General features: G+C 35.8%; 1 protein-coding gene across 1 annotated transcript; it reads left to right on the top strand.

The window, feature by feature from the left end:
- Positions 1–4231: 4231 nt before the first annotated feature.
- LOC132632666 (ubiquitin-conjugating enzyme E2 2-like) lies at positions 4232–13297 on the top strand. The gene is made up of 6 exons (XM_060348690.1): positions 4232–4430; positions 4858–4991; positions 5107–5132; positions 6074–6163; positions 6252–6340; positions 12815–13297. Exons 2-6 carry the CDS (start codon positions 4867–4869, stop codon positions 12941–12943), a joined length of 459 nt encoding a protein of 152 aa, XP_060204673.1. The 5' UTR covers positions 4232–4430; positions 4858–4866; the 3' UTR covers positions 12944–13297.
- Positions 13298–16144: the final 2847 nt, after the last annotated feature.

Here is a 16144-nt window from a genome sequence, read left to right as displayed (position 1 = left end):
AATTTGATTGCGCGTGTATTAGTTGCTAACATTGGAAAAAACCCAAGGTATCCCCTTCGCCTAAGTTTATTTTATTTTTGGTGTTAATATAATGTTCCTCGTTGTTATATGCTGATATTTCAACTTTTTCAGGTTCCCTATTAAAGGTTGTATTACAACCGTCTTGAAAGTATATAGCAAAACTGTTACTAGGAGGAAGGCGTATCTTGGGTGTAGGCGTGCACATGAGATAGTCTACGGCAATTGGAGGGCTCTTTCAAGAAGTTGCCGAGATACATGGCGGCTCTATAACACTTCAATCATGGTACTGTTGTTGAATGGAAGCTCAAATCGAAGCCTGGTGTGCCCGGTAATATTTTTGATTTTGTGTATTGGGCATTCAAACCATGCATTGATGGTTTTGCTCATTGTCGGCCTGTAATATCAATAGATGGAACACATGTGTACGAGAAGTATGACATAAAGCTGCTAATAGCAGTTGGAATGGATGCAAAGGGAGCTATATTCCCTCTAGCTTTTGCAATTGTAGCTAATGAGAGCATTAGTACGTGGGGTATGTTTTTGGACTACTTAAGGAAACACATTATTAAGGATCACATGGGAATATGTGTGATATCAGACAGAAATGCTGGCATATTGCACAATATGTTCAATTTGCAGGGGTGGCAGCCACCCTTTGCCTACCATCGTTATTGTTTAAGGCATTTGTAGGCAAACTTCCAAAAGGCATATCGAACCCCAGCACTTTGCAATTGGATGTGGGCGGCTGCAACAGAGCATCAGGAGAAGAAGTTTAACTTGCAGATGGACATTATTAGGCGGGCGAATGAGGAAGCCTTCCACTGGTTGAATGCAATTGATAAAGATAAATGGACATTACACCAGGATGAAGGTAGGCGATGGGGTATGTTGACAATAAACAGCTCTGAGTCATTCAATGGCTAGTTGAAATCTGCACGGGGACTACCCGTCACCGCAATGGTGAGAATGACATTTAAGCAGGTTGTGGAGCGGTTCGTCAATAGATCAAAATAGGCCAAAGCACATGCAACAGCAGGTCTAAGATGGATACCAAAACCGTCAAAACTGTTCGAGTACCACAAATATAAGGCTCAGAAATATGACCGGATGGAGTACAACTCTGCAGAACGCATATTTGAACTCACAACAAGTGTGCACCAAGGTAAAGGAGGTAACCTCCATACAATTTGTGAGATTCCAAGAACATGTACATGCGGCAAGTGACAATCATATCACATGCCATGTTCTCATGCCTTCAAGTGTTTTATTGCAATGGGAAAGAACGCTTCCCCATACATGGCTGAGGAATATACAGTTGAAAATTATGCAAGAACGTATGCTGGAAGGTTCTACCCCACTTGGTAGTGAGAGTTATTGGCCACCAGATCCATTTTCAATGGTTGCAAATAAAGCATTTATCCGTAAATTCAGAAAGAATGCATACTCGCGTATGCATAATGAGATGGATGTTCCACCGGGGAGATACACTCGAAAATTCTCATTTTGCAATTATGTTGGCCATGATAAGCGCAAGTGTCCCTTGCGGCATGACGGTCAAACTACATCTCACGGTGGAAGTACCTCTCGTGGTGGAGGAAACTTTCGTGGTGGTAGATCTAGGGGTGGTGGCACATCTCGCGGTGGTGGCGGAAGATCAACTCAAGGACATTAATTGATGAATGTTTTTTAAGTTTTTTTCTTACTTTGATGATTGTATTTTAAAAAGTTTGGGTTTCTTATTAATGAACAAGTTTAAGTATTTTCATCTACTCAAGGTTATGAATGATGCAATTTAATTAAGTTTTTTTTTTTTTTTTTACCCATTTTGACTAACTTTTGATTAATTATTAATGAACAAGTTTAAGTATTCGTAAAGAACTTCAAGCTAATGACACCGAGCCTTCAAACGAAAATGGCGTTCGAGCACTTTTCAACCACTAAAACGGCCATTCGAACTTTTGTGTATCCTTGATGTATTGATCCTACCTTATTAATCGCACAAAAATAAGTAGGGTTCTATATAAAATATTGAAGTTTCGGGGTCCCGAAGCATGATTAATCTATGGTCAAAGTACGAGAAAAGGCCATAAATAGTCCCTTATCTATGGGAGTAGGTCTAAAATGGTCCCTTAACTATACACTTACCGGTTTTAGTCCTTTAACTATTCAAAAACTTATCAAATTTGGTCTCCGTCTATTTTTTCATACAAACAGCGTACAAACTCATAAGCCTTCGTGAGATTAATCGTTAAACCATTCCTCAGACCTATATTTCTCTCTCTTTGCTTCTTTTTCCTCAAGTTCCTCTTGTTTAAAAAAAAAAAAAAGAGCATTCTGGCACTAGTGTCGCTCTCGAGTCTCTAAAATTCGAAAAGACAAACTCAGGCACAAAATTTCTGTAACAATTCTTCTCAAACACTACTAAAAAACCGCGAAAAAAAAACCGATGGAAAAAACTGACGGATTCCGTCGGTTTTTTCAATAATTTTTTTTTTTTTTAGAAAACCGACGGACTGCGTCGGTTATTTTTTGCACAAAAATGCGTGAAAAAATATAATTATTTTTTATATTATTTTCTAAAATAAACCGATGGAGTCCGTCGGTTTTTTATTTTTATTTTTTTTATAATAAAACCGACAGAGACTGACTCCGTCGGTTTTTAGAGTGAAAAAACAGTATAAATTAAATCAATGTAAGTATATGAATAAAAAATATTAGTGGTCTAGTGGTAAAGCCCTTTAATGCCAAGGAACATACCCGGGTTCGATTTCAAGTTCCTACACTTCATTCTTTAATTTTCCAAAAAAAAAAAAAAAAACGACGATACCGTCGAACCGTCGGTTTTTTTAATTTTTTTTTTTTTTAACAAAACTGACGGACTGGGTTGGTTTTCCGTCGGTTACGAAAGAGAACTTGAGGAAAAAAGTTGAGGTTAAAGAATGAACTTGAGGAAAAAGAAGCAGTATAGGTCTGAGGAATGGTTTAACGATTAATCTCACGAAGGTTTATGAGTTTGTACGCTGTTTGTACAAAAAAATAGACGGAGATCAAATTTGATAAGTTTTTGGATAGTTGAAGGACTAAAACCGGTAAATGTATAGTTAAGGGACTATTTTAGACCTACTCCCATAGATAAGGGACTATTTATGACCTTTTCTCGTCAAAGTACATTAAAAAGTGTAATGGAAGAAGAGTTAATCAAAAGGGCCGGAAAAAAAAAGACGGACACTATAGCGCAGTAAATTACTGCGCTAAAGGTACTTTAGTAACATTGTTTTTTTGTTGAGGTATTTTGGTTCAAAATGGATTTTTTGGGGGTATTTTGATTCCGGACTCGGCTTTTGAATGAGTTCCCCAAAAAAAGTGTGTTTGGCAACTTAATTTGGGTAAACTGTTTAAAAAATTCAATATCTCTAATTCATATTATATTATTGTTTTGTTATGTAAAAATTCACTTATCTAAATAAGGTAAATTTGAAAACCAACAATTATTTTCTTGATTATGTAAACTCGTTTATTTTGAACTAAATATAAAAATTAAAAACACCATATAATATGGATCGAAGGAACTATAATATAAGAGGCAAATTGATTGGAACTATAACACATTAAGGAGTTACTATATTCTTCAATTAAACTAACAAATTACAAATATATTAGACGAAGAAATCTCAATCAGATTCCAATAAGATTTAGCTCTGATCAACTAATTTTGTGGCAATTTGTAATTTCGAGCTAGCTTGATCTTTATTTATAAAATGAAAATAAATACTAATTCTGTGCATCTCATACAGCAAGGTGATATTTTCTATTAAAATGTTGAAAAAGAAAAATAGTCATACATATGGCGTCTGTTTGAAAAATAGTAGTATTAGCTAGGCCTGAATATATCATCACCATACTAAATGTCCAAGATTGAACTATAACTTATGTAATTTGCAATATCAAACCGTTTTCGATTCCCCAATTTAACATAATGAAATTACAAAATTTGCACCTGCAAGGCTGCAACGTATAATACTAGATTTGTACTAACTTACTTGCTAGCAGAAAGAATCAAACAAACACAGAAGAATGAGATATATATATTATATTTTTTTTTTCTTTCAATATTTTGGATGTAAGCAATTTTAGAAGAGTGATTTAAAAAGTGTGAGGACCATATAAGGCATTGTGATGCAAATATATATATATAATAGTTAGTTAAAGTGTGCTCTTTGGAATCCAATAAGGACAAATACTAACAGCAAGTTGCATTGGGTAGGTCGTCAAGTGGAGAGACGCAAATGCAAACAGGTGATATTCCCCTGTAGGACCAATAATACTACTGCCGACTTCATTCTTCGATTCGTCGAGAGCAAAATCGCTGAAGCAAACCCTAGCTTAGGCGATTGTCTTTTCCCTGTTAGGTAACTAACTGTATATATTCAATTTCTTCTTATATTATTTCTTGGATCATATCTTTATTATTTTTTTGGCTAAATTATCTGTGGATCTTAATTGTTGGAGGCAAAGGCCTATGGTTTACCGAGTAAAAACCATTTGAATTTCACTTTCCTTTCTCATTATGACAAAGTGATAAGGATGAATTTAGATGAAGAATTAGTAGCTTTTTGGCTGCTTTCTTTTTGTGACAATTAGAGACAAAAACCTTTTAGTTTCTCAGTGAATATTGTCATGATTAGAACAATAAAAAATATGCTGTCATAATTAGTCCATTTTAGCTAAAAGCCCAACTCCTCAGCACAGTAATTTCAGCTTCCTATGCTTCAATTATCAACAAAGGAAAAAAGTGATGCTTGATTGTTTTGTTAATTCTGTCATGGTAATGTGTAGGTAGTTAAAATGTCAACACCTGCAAGGAAGAGACTGATGAGGGATTTCAAGAGGTTACAACAGGACCCTCCTGCTGGTATTAGTGGTGCTCCTCAAGACAATAACATTATGCTTTGGAACGCCGTTATATTTGGGTCAGTCTTGTAATTAAATATATGTGCTTTGGACTTGGTTATACTGCTTGTTTGTTGGTGCATCTATTTGGCATGTTTTTCCAGACATAACTAAACTATTTTTTGTGAAATGCAGTCCTGATGATACTCCTTGGGATGGAGGTGAGTTTTCCTTGCATCTAAATACTGGTCTAAAAGTATATCAGAGCACCGGAGTTTGGCATATGCTGTTAACTTGCTAATGGTTTGGTCTAATTTTATGTGTGGTTGTATATGCAGAGTTGATGTTTCCATTTTATAAGTTTTTTTTTTCTTTTTTTCTGTCATCTGATTTGTCATTTATGGATTCTTATGCCCCTGTCCACCCCACACCCATTAATAAAAATAAGAATCTAAAAGAAAAGAAGTAACAAGTGCAGTTGTAAGTTTTATTAAAATCATTCAGCGGAGGGTGTACCTCTTGCACAAACTATTTATGATCATATTGTCAAGTGCTCTGATGGAAAGAATTTTGTCTTTGATCTCCCAATCCGAACTTTCCTGGTCATGTCATTTCTATGATTTTCCACCTGATTATCTGCCATCATTCGTGCTTAATGCCAAAAGCAAGTTGGTCAGTGAAGAAGTGCTGCAATCTTATCTTCTATGCGATTCTGCAATAGGTTCTTTGCATTTGGTCGAACTCTATGTATTTTTGGTGAAGTAGCTATGTGTGCAGCACAGTTGGGCTACTCTATCTGCTTAGCTTTAAGAAACGTGTATGTTGTCTTGCCTAATCTTGTAATGAAGGCACCTTACTTCACTTATTTCATCAAAAAAAAAAATAAAAAAAAATGAAGGCACCTTACTTTGCTATTGTTGAACCAAATATATCCTCAAGTGGACTTATCTAGCGGTTACATTTTGTCTGGACTGACCAAGAAATGTGTTATACATTTGAAGCAATTGGATTTTGTGCTATTGCTTCTGGCGTGTTTTTAGTTTTTCAACAGGAAAAAAACATACATTATGCACTTTTTCCGGAGTGAATTATGTGTTGATATCTTCTTTCCTGACATGAATTTGCTACTTTGGTCTGTTACAATACCGTTTGAGTACTTCAGGTACGTTTAAATTGTCGCTTCAATTCGGTGAGGATTATCCCAACAAGCCACCAACAGTGCGATTTGTTTCTCGCATGTTTCATCCAAATAGTAAGTTGGAGGTGTAATTTTGGTTTTCCAGTCATTAGAGAATTGGAAAATGAATTCTAATCTGGATTTTTTTTTTTCTTTTTTCCAGTTTATGCAGATGGAAGTATATGTTTGGATATCCTGCAAAACCAGTGGAGTCCAATATATGATGTTGCAGCTATACTTACATCCATCCAGGTATGGAGCTCAGCCTGAATTTAGGAGTCCACAACAAAGAATAGCTCAGAAAAAAGAGCAGTTTATTGTTTGTTTCTTTGAGCTTAACTCTTATAGATGCAGTGAAAAGATCCTTGTAACAATAGTTAAATTGTGATAAGGTGTAAGCAGTAGCTACCGTTGTGAATTGTACAGCGATCATAAGTAAGGTTCGCTTTTCCTTGTGATATCTGGATTACTCAATTGTATGCTGCTTCTGCATTTGCATTTCATGCTTGGATGTTTTCCATGTAAATTCTACATGAGAAAGTGAGTATAGAGGAATCACGAAAAGTGATTCCAATTGTTTGCAGGGACTTGGTGTGTCGAGCATTTCTCCATAAAATTAGTTATGATTCCTAGAATGTCTAGAAAGGTTCTCTTTGACATTCTGGACAATGGAAGTAGGATTATCGTAAAGCTGTCCAAAGAAAGGACCCTTAGCCTAGGACAAATATCAGGCATTTTATCTAGAGGATGATCATAAATATTTCTGTTTAAATTTAACAGTTCTCTCAGATCAATGCTCTCGCGAAGAGGGAACTTCTTAAAATACTTTCTTTGGTCACAACACAACTAACCTGACCTAACTGATCCTTTCGTAGCTATTATCTCTATATGTTTGGTACTCATTTTATATGAGGGGAAGTCTACTTTTCCAAAAGTAGATAAATTCCGAATCACCCACAAGTATAAACATTAGTGTTTATTATTTGGATAAATTTCTTGAGAAAAGCTGCTGATTATAGTTACTATAAAAAATGGGGCTAAAGAGCTACGTTTGCCTTTTCAGACATATATTATTTCATTTTCAACTTGAAATATTATTTGCAAATCGATGTTTGTTTTATAATTTGGACCATAATTTCAACTTCAACGTGAAATAGGGAATTTGAAGTTAAAAAGCTTGTTTGAGGAGCTTTCCAGGTGGAATAATGGTTTTCATTCACAAAACTTTAATTTTTTTCCCTAGTGACGTTTATGTCAAAACATAACTACTTTTTTTTTTTTTTTTCAACTTCAACTAGAATTACTCTTTTTTTGGGGTGATTACAAGAATGACCTTGGAGGTGAGTGGTCTTGAACTTTTGACCTCGCTTGCCCATGGGCAAAAATTCAAGTTTAACAAGTTTTTCTTTTGACCTTGAAGGTTTGTCCATGGGGAAACCGGGGGTCAAAAGTTCGAGATCACTCACTTCCAAGATCATTGGGTGTAATTTCCTGTTTTCTTTCAACATCAACCAAATATTATCCAAATGCCTGCTTAGCTCGTCTATGTTCTTCTCCAGAGAACGATTGTTGTGTGTTCTGTGGGCAAGTCTATTTGCTTAGTTCCTAGACAGCATTTACGCTTGGGTGTTTCGATTGAGGAGTGAGATAGGAGTTCTTGTCATGGAATTTGTTTGTTAGATTCAAGTCCTTGATTTCTTCAATGATAGTTATATCATATTGAACCCTCTTAAGTGTTCATTTCATTCTAAAAAAAAAAAAAGGTATACCAGTGTTCATTCAACAAAAAATTATCATCTTTTATCAAGTTATCTCATTCAAGGCATCTTGAGAGTACCACAAGTAGAAACAAATAGAAGCAGTAATAACAAAAAATAAATCAAGATTTATGGTTTTATGGAATCAGTTAACCCCAGTATAATAGGATCACAACTTTTGCAAAGTGATTTTTAGGAAGGATAAACCCATATCGTAATGAGTCCAGGTTAGGGATTGCCAGACGCTTCCTTTGATGAAGAAAAGGGAAGGTTCTGGTGAAAATTGAATTATAACTAAAGTGAGTGGATAGATGTTGAAATGGTGAAGTTTAATCCTTTCCCAGAGAAACTGAAAGAGAACATGTAGAGATGATGTCATTATGTTGAACAAAAGATTTGTTACTACAGACAGTAATGTGAAGGGTGGAGGAAACATGGAAGGGCATGTATAACACATTAATGCAACTTAGCATCAAATTCAAGAACTTCTATTTCATGCTCAGTCTTTGACCAATACTTAGTTTATTTGCAATCCGCTAATAAATCTATTCAGTTGACTATAACACCTTGCTTTGGTGATGGAGTGCTTGTTACATGTATCACAAAGACAAATACTGTACTCATATCTGGTAGTGATACTAGCAAATATTCATTGCTAAGTTGAGCAGCTCTTTGGATCATTCTATATTTATCCTACCTTACTGCCACCTTTTGTTCACGGAGAACTCCAGCTTCTGGCCTTAAATTTACATACAGGGATGCAACTTTTGTACGTAATTTGTTGGTCGTCTATGCTGATATCGTAGGTTGATTTGTTGACCTACAAGCAGAAGTTGCTAATAATTTGCAACAAGATCATTTTTGGAGAGCTGAATGGATAGGAGGTACTACTACAGTCAAAGTTTCAGGACTACGATAGGAATGTTTCATGACAAGCGCATCCAAAGTAAGGTGCTAGGCCTTTTTTTAGGTGTTTAAGGATGTGCAAGTTACACCCATTAGATAATATTCACACAAGTCTGGCAGACCTTCTATTCCGGCATGATTCAAAGGATATTGACATTAGCTTGGAGCTTGAATGACTCATCTTAAAAGCATTGACATTAGACTTTGAACTGGTGGTTGTCGGGTGGGGAAGGAGATCAAACAGTTTTTACTTTGCCGGTGTGAAATGAGTGCCTCCTATCCGAATTTTACGGTCTAGCTTATTAATTCTTTGCATGGCATCTAGGGAAAGGTAGTAAAAGAAAGGATTATAGGAGATGATAAAATTTATATTAAACAAAAGAAAGAAGAGGTGATAGGAAATCATTTTCTTTCCTTTGCTTAGTTTGGGTGGAGCCTCTCTACCTCCCAAGGTAGGGGTAAGGTCTGCGTACACTCTACCCTCCCCAGACCCCATTTTGTGAGATTTCACTGGGTATGTTGTTGTTGCTGCTTAGTTTGGGTGGAAAGGAGAAAAACGGATCTGTTTGAGTTATCTATCTCATCAACCTTAATTTCCCTCTGATATTTTCATTCCTTATTTTCTACACAAACCGAGTATGAAGAATTTTCAAGCAAAACATAAGGAAGACTTTTAAATGTATTAGCTGGTTTTTGTTGTTAGAACATTTAGGATCATAAGTTTATATGTTTTTTAGAATGGTATATATAGAAAAAGTTGGTGTTTTTTTTTTTTTTTTTGGGGGGGGGGGGGGGGGAATCTCCCAGTTCCAAAATCAGAACCCGGGTGGTATTTTATTAATTGTGAAAAAGACTACAATGAGGGGGGGACTTAAACCTTACCCCATGAAATATGAAACTGGGCATTTCCATTTTGATGCATGTTTATATACAGTGGTCTATGTAAGCTATATGATGCATGATCCTAGGGGTGAGGGGAGGGGGCTTCCTAATGTAGAGGAACTAGATGATGCATGTTGCCTAAGTATAGCTTCCCTTCACCACTTATTTTTAGTTAGTGGTAACTGGAAGCTATATTACAATTTGAACTAATGCATTCTACCTAAGCTACTGATCTGTCAAGAAAATTCAAGGGGGCTCAAATTGGAAATAATGACTGTTTTGAGGCCTTGTTCTGATTGTAGGGAGGCCCCATCTATCAATGTTGACTATACCTCTAACTGGTCTTGAAAGGTCTTGATACTTGCTGTAGATCACAGTGTCATTGATGGAGTGGCTGAGTTGAGCTAGCTTATCAGCAGCTTGATTGGCTTCCCTTGAGCAGTGTTTAATCTGCAAATGATTTTGGGCAACCAATCTCTGTATCCAAGTTACTATTTGGATAATATTCCATGGGGACTAAATCTTTCCTTGGATGGCCTGTACCAGAAGTAGAGAATCAGCTTCCAACATAATATTGTTCCATCCATTACTTGAGCACCTTTCAACTCCAAATTTCAAAGCTTGGGCTTCAGCCCAGTTACTAGTGCCTTTGCCCAAGTTGATGCTGTATGCAGCTATGAGTTTGCCATTTGCAGTTCTGATTATCCCTCCACCTCCACAGTATTTAATTTGATGAGGTCTGTAGGAGGTGGATACCATTTCACCACTTTGATACTCTTCTTGTTGTAGATGTAGCTTATATTGTTGCAGATAGTATACCAATCCATTTCCTTGCTGATGAGAGGAAACTGAGTGTAAATATTTTGCATCAGCTGAGTAGTGATATCCTTCATTGATTGGTCGCTGTTGAATTCAATAAAACTGAATCTGAGATTACATCTAACCCTCCATATTTCCCAGCACACAACTTGAGGTAGTTTGCCAATGTTGTCATCTGTGGACAGTCTGTTTTTCATCACTCTCCAAAGATGGAAGTTGATCTTGTTAGTAACATTTTGTGCCAAATTCTCTTATCATGCCAATCACCTTCTGCTTCTTTCCTGAGAATATTCCATGCAGATGTTATGGTAAACTTGCCTGCTTGGTTAAGAGCCTAGATTGCCTTATCATCTTTACCAGGAGTGAAGTTGATGGTGATGTGTTGAATTGCCATTTTTACAGCCCAAGGGACTCTGTACCCTGCTTTGTTCCAATGCCAAACTCCATCTTCATGCACTTCATTCAGTTTTATGTTGTTGGGAGTTATGTCTTCTGGTAGTAGTTTATACAAGGCATCCTCCCTAGTCCAGTTATCATACCAAAAGGCTATCTGTCCTTGCCCAATCTGCCAGAAGATATTCTCCTCTAGTAGTGCTTTTATCCTACACATGGCTCTCCATATTTGTGATTGTGCTCCAATTACTTTTCTGAGCACAGGGTTGATTCTTGAACAGTATTTTGCAGTCATGTAGTCCTTCCATAAAGGCTCTTTGATTCTTAGGTTACACCATTGCTTTGCTATGAAAGCATTGCTTACATCTCTCAAGCATCTGAACCCTACTCCCCCTTCTTCATATGGCAGACACATACTTTCCCATTTTGACCAGTGATGTTTTTTAATGTCCTCAGATCCATTCCATAAAAACCTGTTGATAGCTCCCTCTAGTTGCTCAAAAGTGCCTTTAGGGGGCTTCATAGCTGCTATGTGCACTGGCATTGCCAACAGAACATGTTTGATTAGAATAATCCTGCCCCCAGTGGATAGGAATTTAGCATGCCAAGAGTGGATCCTCTTTGTGATAGTCTGGACCATTTCTGAGAAAAATACTATCTTCATTCTTCCCACAAACGGGGGGCGGCCAAGATACTTGATTGGCCAATCTTTTTTGTTCATCCCTGTAAGGTGTTTGACCCTGTGAATTAGTTCTATATTGGCTTTTGGAGAGACAGCTACACAGCTTTTGTTCTTGTTGATCTGTTGGCCTGAAACACTCTCATACACAGTTAGAAAATTCTTATGCACTCTCATTCCAATCGAGTCTTAAGCTTGTAATCATATAAACCAACTAATTTCGTCCAAGAAAATTAAGCGCCATTTTAGGTGACCTGAATAGCAAAAATAGGATTGGCTTGTGGAAATAAGAGTATGTGTTATATTTGTAATTATGTTTTTTTTTTTTTTGGGTGTGTGTAATTTCTTGATAGTATTACTTGTAATTGAAATTCATATATTTGGATTTCCTATCATCTCTAGATTATAGATGAACAAACAGACATGGACTTGTTATTATGAAGGAGGTATATTTGAGCAATAACCATATAACAAGTCCACATTAGTGTCAAGTGTGACGAAAGGCATGATTAGAGAGACAGCTACACAGCTTTTGTTCTTGTTGATCTGTTGGCCTGAAACACTCTCATACACAATTAGAAAATTCTTATGCACTCTCATTCCAATCGAGTCTTAAGCTTGTAATCATATAAACCAACTAATTTCGTCCAAGAAAATTAAGCGCCATTTTAGGTGACCTGAATAGCAAAAATAGGATTGGCTTGTGGAAATAAGAGTATGTGTTATATTTGTAATTATGTTTTTTTTTTTTTTTTGGGTGTGTGTAATTTCTTGATAGTATTACTTGTAATTGAAATTCATATATTTGGATTTCCTATCATCTCTAGATTATAGATGAACAAACAGACATGGACTTGTTATTATGAAGGAGGTATATTTGAGCAATAACCATATAACAAGTCCACATTAGTGTCAAGTGTGACGAAAGGCATGATTAGATACTCATCTCATTTATTTTTTCGACACATAGATACTCGTCTTATTTATTATCTTTGTCATAACTCTATCTCCTTGTGTTATTTCCTAGATTATCCTTTTCTGTGAAAATAAAGATAAAGATGTTCTGTAAACTTCTTTTTGGGGGTGGGGGTGGGGATTGGGGGTTGGAGCTGGTTGGCTGGATATGTATGGTTACTGCAGTGTGTGAAAAGGTGATGTTATCATAGAAAGGAACTGGTTTTTTATATTTACTGGGCTTGTTTCCAACCGTGGGAGATATACAGTGGTAATTGCTCTTTACCACTGGAGACTTGCATGCAGAGGAGTTATAACTTTCTCTTATTCTTGCAGTCATTGCTGTGTGATCCAAACCCTAATTCTCCTGCAAACTCGGAAGCTGCTCGGTTGTTCAGTGAAAATAAGCGGGAGTACAACCGGAGAGTTAGAGAAATTGTGGAGCAGAGCTGGACGGCGGACTAATACCTCAAAAGAGAGATTGCAATCTCAATCACTAGCTTTGAGGCTCATCTATGTAATGTTTGGAGATACCTTTGTCTGAAATTTTAATTTTAGTGGAACTCATTCGTGCTCTGGTCCTAGTATAATCGCTTGTTGCTACTCCCCTCAATTGTTGTTCTCTACATTGGGTTGTCAAGCTCCTGTAGATTATGAATTCTGGTAATGGGTTTGCTTAGAATGTGCTAGTTGCTTTTCCAGAAAAGATGGTTTTCAGATACTTCCATTTCCTCTGAAGATTGGATTTAACTTGTAAGCCTTGTAAACCAGCAATGTATGATCATATATTCAAACGAAATGAAGCAATGACTTTCATGAGCTGTTGGATCAATTGCTATCCACTTCATTTTATTTAGTATTTAATTAGCAGATCTCTTTTGTTACTGATCAGCTATTGATGTCACTAAATCTATCAATGGAACAGTTGGCTACAGAGTACTAAATAGGTCTAGCAACGGAATTATCAAAGCATGGTTTACATGGTCCCAAGTCGATTTTATGTTTGGTGTAATCTAAATAAATATCGTATTTTTGTCATAAAAAGTTAAAATAGACATGCCAAGTATTTTAGAATCTTGTACTAATATCAGATCATTTATACAAGAATAAAAGATGTCATATTTTAAGGACCAAAGGAACGACTAAGAGTTAAAAATGGCAGGAAACAGTATTGTCGATGATATCTGACGCATTATGGAAAATGAAGTGAAATTATTGTTGTTACATAGTTTCAAGTTTCAGCTCAACTTAGTTTCAAGTTTCAGCTCAACCTAGTCGTCGCGGTATATTGAGGATTTTCTAATCTTAAAACTTGTTGCTAAATTTTTGGTATAGTCCACGATGTCGATCATACTAAAGGTGGGAAGTATTCGCTTTACAGTTGAAGCAGCACAGACCAATCATATTGCACTTATAGCCAAACCATCACTTCCTAGAGGGTAGAGGACATAGTTGAAATGGACAAAGAATGCTGCATAACAAAAGCACTAACAACAATGACTACACTAACACGAGATGACAAACATATCAAACTAGCAGAACGACCAGGGGGAGAGGAAATCACTCAATATTGTCTTATGAACCGAGTCGGTACTCTTATGCAGAGTTCTTTTAACAGGTAGAACAAACTCGTATAAAGCTGCGCTTGTAAGAGAATGAAAAACGGCAAGTACAAAGCACACTAACTCGTGAAAAATACTACTAATATTACACTGCAAAGAATATAAGCATGATAAAATCTGGGTTTTGTTCAAGATTGAATTGTTTTGGGTTGAGTTATTGATTTGGCGGTAGCAAGAAGAGTAGGACGTGATGGAAGGTGGCGGGGTGGTGGTGAAATTTTTTACTAGCTCCAGCGACGGTGACGGCGGCGGAAGGTGGCGACGGCGGCATCATTGATGGAGCTTGCCTCAATTTTTAATTAATTTGAAAATAGTTAAAATAGGCCAATAATATGATGACACGTGTCCTCCGTTAAAATGAAGGGTACATTTGTGCCCAAAGTATAACAGTAGGGGTATATCTGGCCCCAAAGTATAACAAGGGGTATATTAACCCTTTTCCAATAGTTCAAGGGTATATTTGGCCCTTTTCCTTAAATAATATTGAAAATATAAGGTAAGTCAGACTTAAAATACGTTCTAAAATCTGAGAAATAACCTTCCATACGATTGTTATTCTTTGATGCCCGAAGCCAAGCATCAATGAAGAGATTTTGATCTTCACGAGTTGCAATACTCAAAATCGCAAGTTTGAAAGAATGGGCCCCCATAACTTCCAAAATAAGTTCTAAATTTTTAATATTTGGACAATTAAATCTATCATTCAGTACACATCCTTTACATTGACTCTTTTTGAACAACTTATTACATGGAATACAGGCCGTTGCCATGGCTAGAAACCCTAATGGGAAAGAGAGAAGGAAATGAAGTTGGGTAGAAATGACATTGTAGAAACTTGAAGGGGCTAAATACATGGGCCGATTGAAATAGGATGGGCCAATTGAAATAGGATGGGCCAAATGGGCCGTTGAAATCGATGTGGATACAATTTACACATATGTGCTTTCAAGTTGAAGGCTTTTAAGGATGGGCTAAATCAATGGGCCAAATGGGTGGGTTGAAACAAATGTGGATCAGTGTTTTAAAAAGGCGAGGGAGTAAAGCGGGACGTTTACATTTGCTTTGGTGAGGCGTAAGCCTCGAGGTACTGGGCGTAAGCCCCATGAGTATTTAATTTTTAGTATTTCATAAAAATTAGTGGCCTAAAGCTAAATTTAACTATGAGGCCTTAAGTATAAACACATACACAAAAAATTTAGTGTTGCCTTTTTATTTTTCATACTTCTTGTCTTTTACTTCATATAGTAACATTAATATTTATATTAGTGAGGATCAATTCAAGTCAATAAGATGTTAGCCATGTGTTTTAAAGACATTACTTAGGATGTTATTGTAAAAATTTTATTTAATAATATGAAGATTTGAGTAGTTTAGTTCAAAGTTTTAAAATATTGCTCTTAAAATGTAGATAGTGTTTTTTTCTTTCTTTTGTTATATATATTTTGTACTTCTTTTTATAATCTTCAATACTAAAAATTTCATCGGTAAAATTTTTTGGGGCCTCAAAAGTTTTGGAGCCTAAAGCAAAAGCATTACTAGTCTCACCTGTTAGTCACCCCTGCTTACAACTTGTAATTATATATAACATAATTTTATAAGTATAAACAATATAATGAAATAAAAGCTATTACGAAATACAAATCAACTCTAGCATCTTAACTTTTAAACAATGAAAAAATCACAATTTCTTAAAAAAAATATTACTATCACACTCTTTATTTTATATCTATAAACTTTATTGATATTATAATTAAAACTTAACTCCTTCCTGAATAAAATTAAAATTACTTTCAAATAGCAAAATAATAAAATATGATAATTTTGATAACTAAAGATCAATGACAAGTGAAATGTACAAATTGACTATGTATTTTTAAAAAGAAAAATTAAGTGATATTCACCCTCACGATGTTCTCAAATAGTAAATATGCATTACTAAGATTTGTTACTTGAATTACACCCAATCTTCTTATTTATATAGATGAAAAACTATTAAGTATCATTTATTTGTTAAAGAATTATGAGGGTCAACGATTTTAATTAA

Source organism: Lycium barbarum, chromosome 3, assembly GCF_019175385.1.
Source record: "Lycium barbarum isolate Lr01 chromosome 3, ASM1917538v2, whole genome shotgun sequence".
NCBI lineage: Eukaryota > Viridiplantae > Streptophyta > Magnoliopsida > Solanales > Solanaceae > Lycium > Lycium barbarum.
Note: the sequence above shows the minus strand (reverse complement) of the source record. Positions and strands in the feature narration are given on the sequence as shown.

Bases quoted from the DNA above. Each gene is read 5' to 3' on its own strand.
- LOC132632666 (XM_060348690.1), top strand. From the start codon at position 4,867: ATGTCAACACCTGCAAGGAAGAGACTGATGAGGGATTTCAAGAGGTTA. The intron at 4,992-5,106 runs GTCAGTCTTGTA...TGTGAAATGCAG, and splicing joins TGGAACGCCGTTATATTTGG to TCCTGATGATACTCCTTGGG. The intron at 6,164-6,251 runs GTAAGTTGGAGG...TCTTTTTTCCAG, and splicing joins TCGCATGTTTCATCCAAATA to TTTATGCAGATGGAAGTATA.